The 17270-nt window shown below is 48.6% G+C and overlaps 1 protein-coding gene across 3 annotated transcripts in view; it reads left to right on the forward strand.

Moving 5' to 3' along the window:
• pbx1b (pre-B-cell leukemia homeobox 1b) overlaps window positions 1–16967 on the forward strand; it is a 50869-nt gene extending 33902 nt beyond the window's left edge. The window contains exons 3-9 of one of the 3 annotated variants that reach the window (XM_062452481.1): window positions 4710–4954; window positions 7448–7638; window positions 8809–8944; window positions 9683–9842; window positions 10562–10674; window positions 11202–11291; window positions 13654–16967. In XM_062452481.1, the coding sequence (XP_062308465.1) occupies window positions 4710–4954; window positions 7448–7638; window positions 8809–8944; window positions 9683–9842; window positions 10562–10674; window positions 11202–11291; window positions 13654–13746 (1028 nt within the window). In that variant the 3' untranslated portion in view covers window positions 13747–16967. The remainder of the gene's footprint in view (window positions 1–4709; window positions 4955–7447; window positions 7639–8808; window positions 8945–9682; window positions 9843–10561; window positions 10675–11201; window positions 11292–13653) is intronic. The other 2 variants (XM_062452482.1, XM_062452483.1) reach the window with 2 other exon arrangements.
• Window positions 16968–17270: the final 303 nt, after the last annotated feature.

Consider the following 17270-nt stretch of genomic DNA (forward strand, 5'->3'; position numbering starts at 1 on the left):
TTCAATTAAGGCTCACCCTAAACTCAGGGTGAAGCAAGACCTACATCCCTGTGTCTTCCCGGTGGCTCACTTAATATTTCAGTACCCATCGTCGTTTCCCTCAGAAAGCTCTGAGGCAAGTGGGATGATTGGCTAATGGAAAAAGCAGGCAGCAGAGTCTGTTACACATGCCACTGTTTCAAAACAAGGGAGCAGAGAGAAAGGGGTTTAGGGAAGCAAGCCTCTTCCAAATAGGTGCGTAAATCATCTCCATGCCTAATATCCCCCCCCGCTTATCCTCAAAGAACACGGTACTTTCCAGAGCTGCTTCGTGGAAATGAAATAAATATTCCCAGATAAACGACCAGACAGTCAAAAATCCACCGCTTCCTAAAGCCAGTTGCCCTGGTTTTTTATTAAATATCGATTTGATTTGTAAAAGGCCAGATGCTGTGAGCGTGAGTAAATGTCACGTTCTCCCATATTGTTTTTGACTGCCTTTCTTTTGCTTTTCCCCTCTGTGTGACATTTTGCTCTCTTTGCCGGGCAATGATAACAAGACCGGCTGAGGCTCCACATTTTGGCCTTTGTGGTCCAATCTATTGACCCCACCCCCCAACCTGTTCCTCCAGCATGCATCCATCCACTCTGATGTGTCAGGCATAGAGCGAGAGAGGAAGAGAGAGGGAGAAAGAGAGACAATATGCCCAAATGGAAATCAATTTGTGCCGCACACTGCTCTCTCAGTGCTGTCTGTGATAGTGACACTTCTCCGCGATATAGAAAGCAATGCTAGGTGGTATCAATAAACTCATCAGCTGGCAAACGGCAATGGCAGTATGATAATTCCGTGCCGTGGATTCATATTGTACGGGAAATAAAGCAAAAGCTTATCAGCTGCCTTGAGGGAATTGCATGTCAGCAACCAGGGAGAGGAGGATAAGGCATTGTTTGACAACAAGCCATCGTCGGAGACGCCTCCATAAGGGAAATGGCGTCCATCGGAGACCCACAGCAAACACGCTACTCACTGGAGGGAAGGGGGAGGGGCGGTGGGGGGCGGTGAGCGTGCGTGTGTGTGTGTGTGTGTGGGGGGGGGGGGGTGGAGGAGGAGGGGGATGAAATCACACACACAGATAATTGTTTATCCCTCAGAGAACCTTCAATGTTTGTCTGTGGGTGGCTAAGTAAGTTCACCAGCACTATTGGACAGGGATAGCAGAACAGACCCAGAGCTCGGAGACATTAGGATGAATCAATTAGCCTGCCATTACCCAATAAAGTGGCCCGCACTGAGTCGTGTAATTATGACCCACAGCAAAGCCAATTTTATGGAGTACCCCCCCTCCCCCCTGCCTCTCTTTTCTTTATTAATTTTATTTGTTTAAGATAATCCGTTCCGTGGTTTTAATTATGTGCTTTAGGTTCAGGGCGTAATAAATAAATCATCATTTGCCATCAGGCAAACCGGTTTAGAAGAGGCAGACTCACTTTGGGTTTGGCTTTTTAGGGGCATGTCTTAAGCATTGTCACAGTGGACCCATACCAACCTGTTACTATGTAAGCAGGGTATCCAATACCAAATTCCACAATATTCCTTATAAAAGAATACCAGATAAAAGACGCCTATTTAAGAATAACAGCTTTACAAAAAGGACCATATTTATTGGAATCCAAGTGATTTGCATGTGCACAGTTCCCCAGTATCGTGTACAAAACACCACAGAGTGCAAGAAAAATAACACAAGGGAATCCTTGGCGCTCGATCCGCTTTCCCCCGTCCGATCGGATGGCGCAAACGGTTAATAACAGATGATGGTACCGCAGGGTTGAATGTGGTGGGTAGCTCAGAGGAGGAGCACGAGGCTGTGGGTGACAGTCTGCTGTCAATGAAGAATGACAGTACACAGCCAACATGGCGCGTTGCATTGTTCCTCCCAGGGTCCCTCCTGACAGATGCTCTCCAAGACGTCTGGAGCAGCACCAAGAACCAGGCTCAGATCTGGCACACTGCGCGGCACACACACACACACACACACACAACACACCAAACATGGATGGAGACCGAGGGGTTTGGGGGGGAAGTCAGCGAGCTTGAAAAACAACAACGGGATCCCGCCTGTAACCCCCCCTCGACGAAGGCTTGCGTTCGAATTTTCAACCGTTCCAGCCCTTGTTTCATCTCTCCCGCTTTGTTTTTCTTGTTGACCTTTGTCACTAGTTCTGTATCAGGGATTTCCCCCTGTTTTTTTGGGGGTTGTTTTTCTCTCTGAAGATTTTCAAAGAAATGACCTGCGCTGGAGTGGTCGCCCTGTTGAAAGACGGATGGTGGAGGCGCGCCGAGCCAAGTCAAATAAACACTCGGTGAATGCTAAGCTGAGACTTGGCAGGCGAGGATCGAATCATTGCTTCGGACGTGGGGAATTTTTATGTTCCATTTTCATTTGACAGTCTAGACATTTTATGAGTTTGGGAAGAAAACTGAAGGCCTCGGGTTTCGGCCGAAACGTTGTGAAAGACTTCCTTTCCTAGCATGTGTGTGCTCTCTGAATCCAAGCGTACTGTTACTGTAACTGTGTGATTTAATTGTATTGTATACTTAATTCTCCTTTTCCTCCTCATAGCCAAAGGGTCGGGTCGCATGTATTAGCAGCGTGTTACAACAATAAGCTTGATTTATTCATCCAACTGGATGCATCGTAGCCAAACCATTTATGCCTCTTTTTTTTGGCCTGACCCATTTTTTTCCCGCTCATTTCCCAGAACTGAAACTTCCACTGCGCGATATTACATCTCATGTCAAAGCAGGTTTGAAGTTCTCACCAGCACGCATGTTCCTGCGGTCCCATTTTGTAGACATTCGATCCCGACAATTATGTGTTCAAATCATTCCAATCCTTTTTTTTTATGATGGGCCACAGCCCGAGCCGTGTTTTGCGGTATGTACTCACATTCACACCCACTTAACCGGGGTATTTATGAGGTGATAACCGCAGGAAGCACAGACTGTCCCGCCGTCCTGACCGCTTTGTGCTCCGAGGACCGTGACCTCAGCAGATATATGAACTAGTGCGGACAGGTCTGGAGCTGCTCTGGGTGACGTTCGTTTGGCTCGGACGATGCGCCGGCCGCGGCTAGCCCACGCTCAGAGGCCAGGGTGAAGCCTGGGGTATGTGTAGAAGGGAGGATTTGGATCACCCCCCCCCCCCCGTTCCAGGCCTCATCCACGCCTTATCAGCGGAGATGAAAGGGGGGTGCTCTGTAACGAGGCGGGATGTTTGCACGGCTGCTCTAGTCCCAGAAGGAGCCCCTTCCCCCCTCCCTACACCCCCCACCCTCCACCCCCCCCCCCCCCCCCCACTCAATCTACCCCCTGCCGTGTCCGCGACCTGACCTCCCGACCTGTCCCCACTCGCCAACAGTCGCCCGCATTTGCATCTTCGGTCCACTTAAAGGGAGCGGGAGTGAGTGGTGGGGAGGAGGAGGAGGAGGAGGGGGGGGGGGGGCGTACAGCAGGCCCCTTTCTCATCCTAGTGGCCCCCCTCCCCCCCCCCACGTCCGCCAACCCCACGCGGGGGTTAATACTCCGAGCGCTCCCATTGTCTCTGGATTAATGAAGTGGCTCCCCTGGCTGTCCCTTCTCATTCGGGGACAATAAGACACATGATAAGTGTTAACATTTTAAATGACTATCGACACACCGGCCTTAAAGTCACTAAGTCATAGCCTGTATAAGTGGCAGGAACCTCTGAAGTAATGATCATGTCTGCTTTTTGACGCTGCCCGTCGGCCCTGGTATCTGTTCTAGGCCTCACATTGGCGGGAGGAAGGGTGTTTGTAATTGAAATAGATGGTTGTCGGATGGGAGAGTGGGGGGAAGTCTCGGAGCCCGGGTGTTCACTTTGGAGGGGGGGGAAATGGAAGGCTGGGCCGGCGCTCGTTTAGGTACTGCGAGGGAGACCTCTAGTGGAACGACAGGGGACTCGGTTTGCGGGGCCCCTCTCTGCTCTGGGCTCGTCCCCTCCGGGGCTTTGTCCGGCGGGCGACAGGCGTGACGGCTGCTCGCTGTCTCCGCGGCCCGGATTCGTCCGAGCGGTCCACCCTGACGCGAGTGACAGCGGTTGTGTGCAGCACCTCCCACGTTCAGCCACATCTGCCTTTTCAGTCGTACTGTAGTTCCAGCTGACAACCACATTTAATGTTATTGTTTTTGTTTTGTTTTTTTCTCCCCCCGTATCTAAACAGTTTCATGAAAGTATTGAATACCAAACAGGGGCTCGCCTCCGCTATTTATTGAAGTTGCATTTTAAGTTAATGAAATTAGATTGATGGAGTTTTATTAGCTGTCGTCTTGCCAGCCCATTTAGCCGTAGCCTTTATTCTGGCAGGGAGATGAGCCATAAAGAGGCAGGTGATTTATCAAACGGATGAGCCCCGTCCAGACAGCCTGGCCACACCGCCCGCTCCCCTCCACACACACGCACTGTACTCCCCCCCCCCCCCTCACTCTTTCTGTTCCTCCTGGCTGGGGGCTTCTACCTCCGCGCCGCTCGCCTGCACGGCCACGCCGCGCGCCGGCCGCCAACCCAGCGGTAGAGGAGGTGTCGGGCGCGTGGCGCTTTCCGAGTCAGCCGACAGCTGCTTGACTCTTCCCGCCGCCGCGACCGGAACCCGAGTACCGACAACCTCTTGACCCCCCCCCCCCGCGCTCTCCCCTCTTGTCGTTGCAGTGCTGAGTATCCGCGGCGCCCAGGAGGAGGAGCCTCCCGATGCCCAGCTCATGCGGCTGGACAACATGCTGCTGGCGGAGGGCGTGTCCGGGCCGGAGAAAGGGGGCGGCTCGGCGGCGGCCGCGGCGGCGGCGGCGGCCTCGGGCGGGGTCGGAGCGGACAACTCCGCGGAGCACTCGGACTACAGGGCCAAGCTGTCCCAGATCCGGCAGATCTACCACACTGAGCTGGAGAAGTACGAACAGGTAAGATTCGCCCGCGGAGCGCCTTGTGACCCACTGACCCCCCCTCCCCCCACACACACACGTAATGTCCAGCTCTCCTCCATTACGATTCCACGATGACCATTTCTTCACGTAAACACCGCATTGACCTAGCACCACACGCTCGGTGTTCGACTCGCATACACGCATTTCTCCAGATTCGCTCTAATCACACACTGTAGCAAGTGAGAGAGAGAAAAAAAATCCACTTGGAAAATGTTGATGAGGTTGACATTAAACGCTGCTTTCGGAATGTATTTGCTCGATTTACGAGACCAAATCTCAAGGTTTAAATTCATTTCCATGGAAGGCTATGAGTCAAGTAACTCCAGTGAGGCTGACAAGGTCATCCCCTGATACTTTTCTCATCACATGTCAGTTGAAGTGGCTCTCTGCAATTACAGCTTCCATCTACAGATGTTGACTTTCCTTATTTTCTTCCCCATTTGGACTGTTTGTGTTTTCGTGCCCGTGGTGGCCTTCCTGACAGTCTCACCCTCCTCTCCTCCATGTCATTCCCCACCCCGCACTAATAAATCCGTTGATTTTACTGCCTAACTTTATGTCTGTTTACTAACCAGAGTACACATAGTCAAACACAGGGGCTATGGAATGAATGCATGCTCTGTTCGATGAAATGCAAATATATTTTGACCGTGTAGCCTTGACTACTGACTCCACCCCCTCCCCCTCCCCCCCCCAATCTCCCCCCCACACTCCCCAGTCTCCCAGAGCCAGCCAGTGTGTTGTGATGTGAGTTTGTAGACAGGGTTGCCATCCTCAGACACATAGTCAGGGACGTAGTGCGGAGAAGGCCAGGTAACTGTTCTGTCATCATATGCTGACAATGTATATACTGTATTTAAGATGGTATCCCAGTGCGGATGGAGGGAGAATTACACAGGGAGTCATGGCAACGGAATCAAGGTACTTCTCCACTGCAGACGCTACCCTACCATACACTGTTATCCCTAGTCAGATCATAAACAACATGATTATTTTACTTTGGGTAGTTTCTCCAGAGACCCCTGTCCAGGGTGTCTTAAATCACGCCATTTTGTTGTTCTTTTTTTTGAAACGTGTGTCTGTTTATACAGCTGGGAAGTAACTGAATCCTGAATCAATTCACCTCGTGTTTTCACTTGGTGGCTATCCTTGTCTCCAAATGGAAACCCTATGATTTAAAATCCTAAATTCTCCAAATGTGAACACTTATCGTTCAAACCTCGTAAAGATTCCTAATTTAAGGATCAATATTTGGATGGCAACCCAGTCTTTGAAATTCAGTCGAATAGGAGGAAGAATACGCAAACTCATTTAATTGAACCAGATTACTGTGCAGTTTGGCTGTATGCTTTTCTACATTTCTTTCTAAATCAAAAGATATCAGTCTTTTCAAGTCTGTGTGCTCCCTTTAGCATGCATTGTATGTTGGCCCGATAGATCTAACTCTTCCCCATAAATAGCACGTCACAATCTCTGCAACCGCCTCTTACTTTAACTCAGTATGAATATCATTTAGTCACCTTACACTGTGTTGACTAAATCTGAATGGAACAGACAAGTCTCTCTTACTGTTGCCGTGTGTCCCTGTCACAACTCCTTGCTTCGGTCTCTGTTCACTCGCCTGTGTTCGCTTTGATAACTATTGCTTTTACGTCAATGAAGTCCCTTTGAGGTGAATGACAAAATGACAGAAGGACACACCGGCAGGCAGTGACAGACCCATAGAGAGAGAGAGAGAGAGGGAGAGAGAGAGAGAGAGAGAGAGGGAGAGAGAGAGAGAGAGAGAGAGAGAGAGAGAGGGAGGGAGGGAAAGGGAGAGAGAGGGAGAGGGAGAGGGAGGGGAGGGAATGAAAGGGAGAGACTGGAGAGAGGGAGTGAAAGAGAGGGAGGGTTGGAGAAAGAGGATAGAGGGGGGGGGTAGACTGTAATATCGTGGCAGGTTCATGCCTGGTGCCACACAGGAGGATGGGTGTAACATCATGGCACGTTCTTCTCCCGGCGACACCGAAAAGGTGTGCTCGTCAGAAGGGAGCGCCTGTCAAGTCTGCCTCTCCGACAGATGACGCTTGCCATCACAACTTGTGTTTAATATGAAAAATATTGTTATTCCCCCATGGCGCTGAGACAATGCGTGCTCCGGAACGACATTAAGCACAGGCGCCCGACTTTTATACTTTCATTCCGCTCTCTCCTCGGCGTGCGCGGGGGGAAAAAAGGCCTTGATAAATTTAGAAACCGCCGCGTTCGCGTGCCTCCTGTCTGGCGTGCAGAGCTCGCTTGCTTTAATGACGCAAGTGTCGGCCCACCTTGCTCGCCTGTGGACGTGGCCCTACTCACCTCACCGGCACTCGTCTCACCTCTGCTGACCATGTAGATACAGTGGAAAGTGCCGGAAGAATCTCTGTCGTGACGGCTCCCTTCTTGTGTGTCTTGTGTCTCTCTCTCTCCCCCCCCCCTCCCCCGTGGCAGGCGTGCAACGAGTTCACCACGCACGTGATGAACCTGCTGAGGGAGCAGTCGCGCACGCGGCCCATCTCGCCCAAGGAGATCGAGCGCATGGTGGGCATCATCCACCGCAAGTTCTCCTCCATCCAGATGCAGCTGAAGCAGAGCACCTGCGAGGCCGTCATGATCCTGCGCTCGCGCTTCCTGGACGCCAGGTGCGTGCGTGCGTGCATGTGTGTGTGTGTGTGTGTGTTCGTTAGACGTAAACCATATGTGTGCCCGGGAACCCAGCTGATTAACCACTGTATTTGCTCGCCGTGATGTAGCTACAGACGCTGAAGTTGAGAGGACATGAATTGCTGACACGTTGTCGGAACTCCCAGCATTGTTTTGCAAGCTCGGAGCGTGTTGTTGGACGGTTCGCCCAACACAAACATGACGGCTGATCTTCCCCCAAAATCCACTCATGACCCCGCGTATCCACATTTGGGCTCGTACACACACACACACACACACACGCATGCACAAACGGGCAACATTGCCGGTCGGCCGCTAACCGTTCTCTCCATGTCGGGTAACGTTAAATGTTTCCCCTTTTTATTTATTTTATGTAATCGCTTGTTCCTTTTTTGATGCATGTTTCAAATTTGCATACATTTCTCCGAGGATAAATCTCACTCTCGGTCAGATTGGAGGCATAACATTTAAATGAGGCTTTTGCTCCCTTACAAAGCCCCCTCCTTGCCAATCCATTCTTTTGCAAATGATTGCGCTGGTGCAGGGGAATGGAAGGGGAGAGGGAGAGGAAGGGCTTTGACTGGGTGAGAGTGAGGCACATCCATGCACAGTTCCACTGATTAATCTACTGGCTGCCTAAACCCATGCTGTGCACATTTACATATTCTCAAGCAGGCTTTTCAGAGTACGGGGCCAGAGATTTCCAGCACAAATCTCTCCCCGACAGCTGATGCGTGGAAAGGAGAATTTACAAGGGTTCCCTTTGCTAGCTTATGTAAAGCCCTCAGGAGATGCGTGCACATGCGGTGCGCGACCTGAGAGGTGATGGAGATTGAGGGGTCAGTCAGCCCAAGGGCATCGGGACATTTGTTTTCCCTCCCTCGATAAGAAAGCGTAATGTCGTTTACCCGGGGATCCGCTGCGTTTTCGTTTTCCGTTTGTGAATCTTGATAAAGGGATATCATTCTCAAGCAGATTACAGCTGATACGGTTCTGTTATTGTTCTGAGCCTCTCTGTTTGCAGTAATACAAGCTCTTCCCTGGAATGTCTGTGAATGGTTTAGCTTTGACGACGCGTACTTGTTTGGGATTTGCCATACTCTGAATGATTTTTATTGTCCCTAACCGGTGGTGCTTTGGTTTCGTAGACGGAAAAGACGGAATTTCAACAAGCAAGCGACGGAGATCCTGAATGAGTATTTCTACTCCCACCTCAGCAACCCGTACCCCAGCGAGGAGGCTAAGGAGGAGCTGGCCAAGAAGTGCTCCATCACAGTCTCCCAGGTACAGTACAGCGCCCTCTTCCTGCTGGAGGACCGCAGCACATCCACTCACCAGCCAGAAGCGTCAGCGTCAATTCAAAATAAATACAAAATACATGATTTGAAATGGACTTTTGACCTTAGCGTGTCCTGGCTAGGTTGTGGCATCGATTCGATTACCGCTGCACAGACGATACCAAGATCAACCGAAAATGCGTGTTTGGAATTCATCCTCCTGTAATGGCTTGTTGTCTGAAAGGCTTTCATTAGTTTATGTAAAATGGTTTGAGGATGCAGCATGGTGGAGGAACCTGCTTAGAGGCAGGATGATGTGTTAGATGTCGGTTCTCTCCCTGTATTAAAGGAACATGTTTACCTACTCTGTTGAGAGGAAACTTTGCGGGATTGATTTGGTTCTCATTTTAATGTTGTTTATCATTAGCACTGGGTTTATCCCCGTAGCTTCATCTGGGAGTCCATTAGCCTTAATGGGTGTTAGCGGATGTTGACTGATTGGTCCTAGCATGAGTTCTGATGATAGCTGCAGTCATGGTGACATAATGAGACTGTTATTGGCAATCATTCCATTCTGGCACTAATGTGGATTCACAGCACTGGTCCATGTAGCTCGCTCAACATGGCCTCTCAGTTTGTCTTCAGTGGCGAGGGGCCGTGCCAAAAAACCTAGGAATATCTGTGCGAATTTACCTTGTGCGGAACGAATGGGGTGTCTGAGCGTGTCTTTTTATCGCGCTCGCAGGTTTCCAACTGGTTCGGAAACAAACGAATCCGCTACAAGAAAAACATCGGGAAGTTCCAGGAGGAGGCCAACATGTATGCTGCCAAGACCGCCGTGACCGCCGCCAACGTCTCCTCTCACGGGAGCCAGGCGAACTCGCCCTCCACTCCCAACTCAGCAGGTGAGGCCAAAGCCAGAGCATTGTTTACCCGACACGTCCATGTCGTGCTGGGGTCCCCCTCACCAACGCTAGGCCCTGTGAGACAGCCACGGTCCATTTTCCCCCACTAACTGCTCAGTGGCGTCAGTCCCTGTTATCTGCAACCATGCAGAGATATTGATTTCTCGCTGCTTGGAAGGGGATATTTACGGGAGAAGCCCGTGGCTACAAGATTAGAAACCTGGGCCCCCATACCAAGTTTAGCCATGCTTACTTCCTTTTTCTTTCAATTAAAACACTTTCATGTTTGAACCTAGTGCCTGCTGCTCTGTAACAAATCAGCATGCCATTCATTTATTAACCTCCAGATACATTTTTGGGTCTTAGAAAAGACTGTGCTATTAGCGGTCGGTCAACTGTCGTATCGACGGTACGACCCTCAGCTCACGCCAGCTGTGTTTTGACAGGATACAGTATGGGGCTGTGCCGGCCCGGTCTCTTTCTAACAGCTCCCCGTTCTCTGTCTTCTCCGCTCCGGTTTCCGCGTTCCGGTTCCACCTTCTGGTTCCTTGTTGTCCGCACGGCTCTTAACGGCCTCTAGCAGCCCCTCTAACCCCTCTGCATGCCTGCTCTCCCGGGGCTCAGCCCCCTCCCGGACCAGTCCTAGCCCCCCCCCCCCCCCTTGCTTTGCTCTTTGCTCTTTCTCTCTGTGAATCGGTGCTCCCTCTCTCCTCTTCCAGGTTCTGCCGGCTCTTTTAACATGTCAAACTCGGGCGACTTGTTCATGAGCGTGCAGTCTCTCAATGGGGACTCGTACCAGGGGGCTCAGGTAGGAGCCAACGTGCAGTCACAGGTAGGGTCCCGGGGGGCAGCGCTGCAGCAGATACCATCAGGGATAGACCCTCCCCCCCCACCACCTCCACTACCACTTCCCCGTACAGGACTCACACTAACCCCCGCCACTGTGGCCTTTTGTAGAGGCTCACTTCCCCCTTTAGGTTACTATGGGTCTGGGTCTTGGGAAAATGAGGGGAAAGACATTGCACTTTTTAAGCTGGAATTCCACTGACGTGTTCGCCGTAAAAGGGGGTTGTTAGAAAACCGAACACTGCTCAATATGATCACATTGAAAATTCCATCATGTCATTCTGCACTGTTTTTTTTTTGTTTTTTTTGTTTTTTGGGGGGGGGGGGTGGGACGTTATGCATATATGCCTATGTGTCTGACTGGGTGTGGTGTGGTTTGCCGTCCCTGCGTGCTGTGTGTGTGTGTGTGCACAGTATTGTATTCCTCTCGTCTGCCTATCTGTCTCCTGCTGTGCTTTTTGGTCTCGGCGGCTCAGTCTGACCTTGCTTTGTTTGTGGTCCTCTGTGTTTCAGGTGGATACCCTTCGCCATGTTATCAGTCAGACAGGCGGATACAGTGACGGACTCACGGCCAACCAGATGTACAGTCCGCAGGGCATCAATGTAAGAAAAAGCACAAAAAAAAACAATCTCTTTTTTTTGGGGGAGGGGGGTTGTTGTTCCTTCCTTCCCCCAACCAATTATTTCAAAGCCATAGGGCGCAGAATGCCACTTAGTAAGACTTGTCTCAGCTCTGCGGTCACCTAGTTGATTGCTTCTGTATCGGTCTCGCCACGGGCGGCGCACTGCCCGCCCTATGCCGACGTGGAGGCGGGCCGCACGTGCACTCACCGCCGCCGTCTGAGCCTGTCACGTCATATCAGCTCCCACGGTAGCACCTGCAGCAACGCACCGTCGGCCGCGAGGGGATGGGGGGGGGCGCCGCAAAACAGGTGACACCTCCCGCGACGCCTCGCCTCCGACCCACCTGACCCTGATTAGAGGCCCAGGGGCCAGAGGCTGCCATCAGAGGCCCTGCCAGGAGAGAGGCCCCGGAGTGGCCCTAAAAATAACACATCGATGCCAGAAGGGAGTGTGGTTCCATCTTTGTTTTTCGTATTTTTTTTATTTTCCGCCTGTTCTTATTTTGGAAGGAGACAAGAGTGTGTGTGTCTTGCGTTGGTGGTGGTGGGGGGGGGGGGGGAGGGGGCTGAGAGGGTGAGGAGGGGGGGGGTGGAGGGGGTGTGTGTGGCAGGGGCGGGGGGCGAGGGAAAGGGGAGGGGTAGTTAGCTGCCGGCGGCAAACAGCAGGGAAATTCCCAGCGACAAGCCGTGTCGTAAAGGGGAAAATCGATAAGACAGACACGGGGAGAGCGGAGTGTGGACTCGGGACAGCAATCCGAGCGCATTGCTCGGATCACGTTCCCGCCGCACTAATGGCCCTGACAGCGAGCCGCGGCGAGAGAGGGACGAGGACGGTCACCGCCGCCCCCCCCCCCCCCCTCCGCCGGCCCCCCTCCGCGCCTCAATGGCCACATGATAATGAGACGACACGTCGCCCGGATTCAAAACGCGGACGCGCCGTCCCGACGCCCCTCCTTGCGCTTTGCTTGGGGGGGGGAACCCTGAGAAGCAGGGGGAACTACGACCCCCCCGTTCTCACACCGCGCTTTGACCTCACGCATACGCTTGCCCTGGGTCGCACGCTTCTGCGTTTTGTAACCGCTGTCGTGGGTCGGCTTTTTCTCCACTTGTGCCGTGTATGGCGTATGATAAGAGAAGAAGGAATGGCAAGCTATTGTCCAGTTATATTGAACAGTTTGCTCAAAATATTCTTTGATTTATTCCGCCTCCTGAGGATTATTCTGTGCACTTTGCGCACACAAGAAAAGCAAAAGAGCAAATGTCCTTCTGAAAAAGAAAAGTCTGTGTGCTGAGGATTTATACACCTATAATATTGTCACAGTAGATTTGTTTCTTCTGTTTCATGTACATCATCTCTTTGACGAAACAAAACTGTCACAAATCGAACGTCACCCTTTGTTTTTTGTCCAGCCCAGAGACAGAGAGCCAAGAGACAGTGGACGAGGTTTTGAGTGGTCAGGAAAATCTCCTATCTAGATGATGAAAGACTTCTTGCATGGCCGACGATGTCTGAGCAGATACATAATGCGTTTTGTGGTAGACTAGGGCAGTAATTACAGTTTGGAAATAGACAGAGAGTGTCACCAGTGTCAGACATTCGAAGATTTTTCTCCTTCCATTTTTGATTACAGACTGCCTACTGCCTTAAATAACAGGCTTTGAAATGAAAGGCTGTCGCGGACCATTTCCAGTTTCTGATGGCATGAAATTTACTATTAATATCCCAAAAGCTCTTTCACAAGCCTGTCTCCAGGATTTGAAATGGCTTACGAGTCTCTTGTTGTATTTTGATTCAATCTCCAGTGTCATCATTTGCCTCCATTGAATCCTCTTGTGGTTCTTTTATGAGCCCTTTTATTTGATTTCCACAATTATCATGTATGCCATTTACCGAGACAACTATTCACCCCGGCTCAACCAAGAGAGGGAAAGACTGATGCGGCGTTTGTTTGCCCAACATTTTCTTCATTAGATGGATTTTAGTCCTCAGAATGTGATGCGATAGAGATGTCCGTGATTGGTAGGATGCCCACTGTGCTCCAACAAGTGCAATTTTTGTGACAGTTTTGTTTGGACATATGAAGACTCATCTGGGAGGGTTAGCTTTGCTTTCCTAATGCAGATTTGGCTTGGGGCTGTGGCGGACTATCCCCTGGGTTGTTGCAGGGGCGTTCATGCATCGAGAGTAGAGTTCCTGCCGGATCCAGCCTTCAGGACATAAAAAAAAAAAACGGTGTCTCAATACTAGCGCATTATACACAGTTGAAAGATGCACAGGGAACTCTTTAGGGGGAATGTTGCATGGCTCCCCAGGACTCAGTCTGTCTTTGTGTTTCTCTCAGGCAAACGGCGGCTGGCAGGACGCCACGACCCCCTCATCAGTGACTTCACCCACGGAAGGACCCGGAAGCGTTCACTCTGACACCTCCAACTGATCTCCCCCCCCCCCCCCATGACCACCACCCCCCACCCCCACATGATCAGCATCACCTCCCCCTAGAGCAGGCACCTCCACCAGGACTGGAGGTGGCACACCGGCCACAGGGCGTTCAGACCTATGGGGTTGGGGGAACAAGGAGGACGCCAGCTCCACCGCCTCCACCTCCACGGATTCACGTCGCCTGTGTCCCGTCTCTACTACCGCCACGCCACAGTCAGCCTGTTGATAGGTCTCCCGTCCGCCGGTCATACAGACTGCCTCTCTGTATTTATCTCATGCTAAAACACGGTTGGCACGAAAACACACGTACAAATGGCCCTTATCTTGTAGACTAAACGCTTTCACTCTACCTCTATTGAAAATAACAAGAGAACAACCGACAACGACAAAGGAAAATCCCATGTTTTCTAAACCTTTGTAATTACTGGTATTTAACATTCGCACCCACTCTGCCCATGTCCTGTCTAATGGCTAATTTTATGCCTTTGTGACAAGTTATCTTTCGTCAACGTCTTGCTTCATCCACCGTTTTCTTGTTGTTGTTGTTTTTTCTTTTGTCCATAGTGCCAAAGTTCAACCTTGGAGGTGAATTTTTATGATACGACATCATACTTCATACACTGCATTTCTCACGCATTTGCTGTGCTTTGTGAAATAACATTTCATGTTAGTGGTCAATATCGACTTTATCGGCCTCTGCTTTCTTCCGTATTCCTGGCATTCTGTTTCAGACCCTCTTAAGCAGGCAATAAGACGAAAACTGGTATACTGTAGGTTCCTTTATCGTGCACCTACTACATCCAGCGTGTGGTCAACAATACATTAGCAAACATATACGACTTTGTAGGATTCACAGATCAAGTTGGGGGGGTTTGTCAGTGTGGAAAGAATGGCTCCCGGTGGCTCTCGCTCCAGGAATCAGTTCTCCACTCTTGAAATATTGCTTGTTGTGTGCGCAGCATTCAGAGACAAGTCACCTGCATTCGAAAACATTGGCCTGGAACACTTAATCAATGACAACATTCGCAGAAATTATGATAAGCCGATATGAATTTAAGCACAGTAACTTCAAGTGATTACCTTCGAAGGATAACATTTGTACATGTCAACGAGAAATCATGACAGAGAAAACCTCTTGAATAAGACTTTGATATTGTCCTTATACATTTATAGAACAAGTAATGAACATTCAGAACATACAACGTATACAGTTACACACTATCACTGTACATCAGTGTTTTCATAATAGCCAAATACTGCTGGTAACCAAAACCACTTGTGTGCAAAAAAATGCATCTGAACATCTTATTACAGATTTGGGTGGCTCCCTGTCAGTGAATAATCAAAACCATTTGATGTTCAGAATGAACACAAATCAAATGTTTCTTTTCAGTTGGTGCTTTGCCGTTGCTATTGTATTTAATATCTCCCTGTTGTTATTTCAGTTTTAATCAGTATTGATACAGCATTTCAGACCATTTATATGGGTATTCATTTCCCAGTGTGTTCATGTTCGTCATCAAGGTTTACATTTTCCTATGTCACAGTTGTTCATACTTAAGTACTTGGGTTCCACAATGACTCCAGTTTGAATCTGGCATCTTACGACACACTGCAAGAACACTTCCAAAACCACATTTATACAATCCACAAACAAATCCAAAATGTGAAAATCAGTTTGTGATTTTTGTTGTATGTATAGTATACTGTAGTATTTGGTCCAACACGTATACATAATTACAAATAGTCTTCAGCATATCCACCCTGACACAACTTTGATACCAAAAATAAAACTGCAGAAATATTTTGTTCTTTACATTGGTTTCAGCTTTATCAAAAGTATTTTTTTTTTGTGTGAAATCTGTAGTACCAATGAACGTCTCATGAATGTTCTGGTACTCTACTGTAAACCAAAAAAAGAAAAAAAAAAAGACAGTTCGAATACAATAGTGTTTATAGAGATGGGTACGAACAACCTGATGGCACACAGATCATGAAGATGTTTGGATATATTTTTATGTCCTCTGTGTTGTGAATAACTCACACCATTCTTATTTTTCTTTCATGTGGCTTATTATTGCTTGGTTAAAGGACATATATTTTATTTTTTGTTGTTAGCATAACATGTGAATTCGCTCAAGAATGCTCTATAAATGTAGATATGCACCTTTTTTCTTTCCTTTTATTGTGTGCATTTTCAAAAACCTTGATCGACATGAAGAAGGACGGATGTCCTCTACGATTAAGAACATCATCTGCTTGTTCTCTTATTTTTCCAGCCTTGACACCATCCTGCTTCTAAAATAGGTACTGTCTTTAAAAGTGGACGCAAAACAGTTAGTGTTAACACTGCCATGTGATGTGATAGTGTTCTAGCTCAATCGAATCGTTACAACATCTTTGAAATAAAACGTATTTCCCTACCAACACCTGTTCTAGATTACTACAAGCCCATTTTGAATGGTTCTCATAACAAAACAGCGCATTTTATATTTGATAAACCTTTGCAGCCAGGGAGGAACGACATTGTGTGACGTGACAAACAACATTATATTTTGGTGGATATTTTCGATCGTTTAAAATGGGTCACTTGTTTTTCCCCGAATTCATTCTCCAATTGAAGGGCACAACAGGGGCTCCAGACCTGTCATAATTTGGGATGTTTAAGTATGCCTGTCCTTTTAATTGAGTTCCTTATTATGATGAGAGCATTTCTGCCACGTGGCAAGCAGAAGGTTTGCTTTTGTGATGCAGTGCCCCTCAAATGCTAAACTCTACTTTTCATATTGCCTGTCCAATATCACTGTATTATCAAAGGCTTCATGTAATGATGCTTTTAGTTTTGAATATAAAAGGAAAAGAAATATACAAAAAGAAAGAAGAAACTAAAGAAATTTGTAAAACATCAAATGTTTTATTTGTTGCATGTTTTTTGTTCTTCAATAAAATACCGTACTGCAGTGTTTTTTGAATGTTACTTCTTTTTTACAAGGATTTCAGAATGAAATCGTGGAGCCTTTTTCTTGACCGGTTTTAACTTTTAAGATCTCTGCATATGTAAAAAAGGTATACAAAATGGAAAACTATTGTCTTTTTAATTCTGATTCAAAACCTGTTTTCTGTGGAGAAAATAGCTAACATGGTGTAGGTTTTATGGTCTCTTAATTTGTACTGGTAATGCATATTCCAAATAAATAGTTTCTTTTGTTGCATAGACTTGGAAGTGTTGTCATTTATATTTATGTCAAAAACACACAAAGAACACATACTTTATGTGGCATGTCACAAATAAGTTCATCACTTTTTTCTCTCCTCCAGACTTTTGGAATATAAGGTCAGGGTCACAAGCTACTGTAGGATACAAGTTTACACCTTACAGACTTGTCGTTCCATTCGACCTCTAGACAAGATCGCATGCACATCACACTTCCAAACTTGCAATCCTATCGGGGGCATTTTCTCACTGCTAACACGGCATCAGAACTCACTCTAGGTCGAGCTCCAAACAGTGTGAGGGGG

The sequence above is a fragment of the Osmerus eperlanus genome, chromosome 26, assembly GCF_963692335.1.
Source record: "Osmerus eperlanus chromosome 26, fOsmEpe2.1, whole genome shotgun sequence".
In the NCBI taxonomy this organism is placed as follows: domain Eukaryota; kingdom Metazoa; phylum Chordata; class Actinopteri; order Osmeriformes; family Osmeridae; genus Osmerus; species Osmerus eperlanus.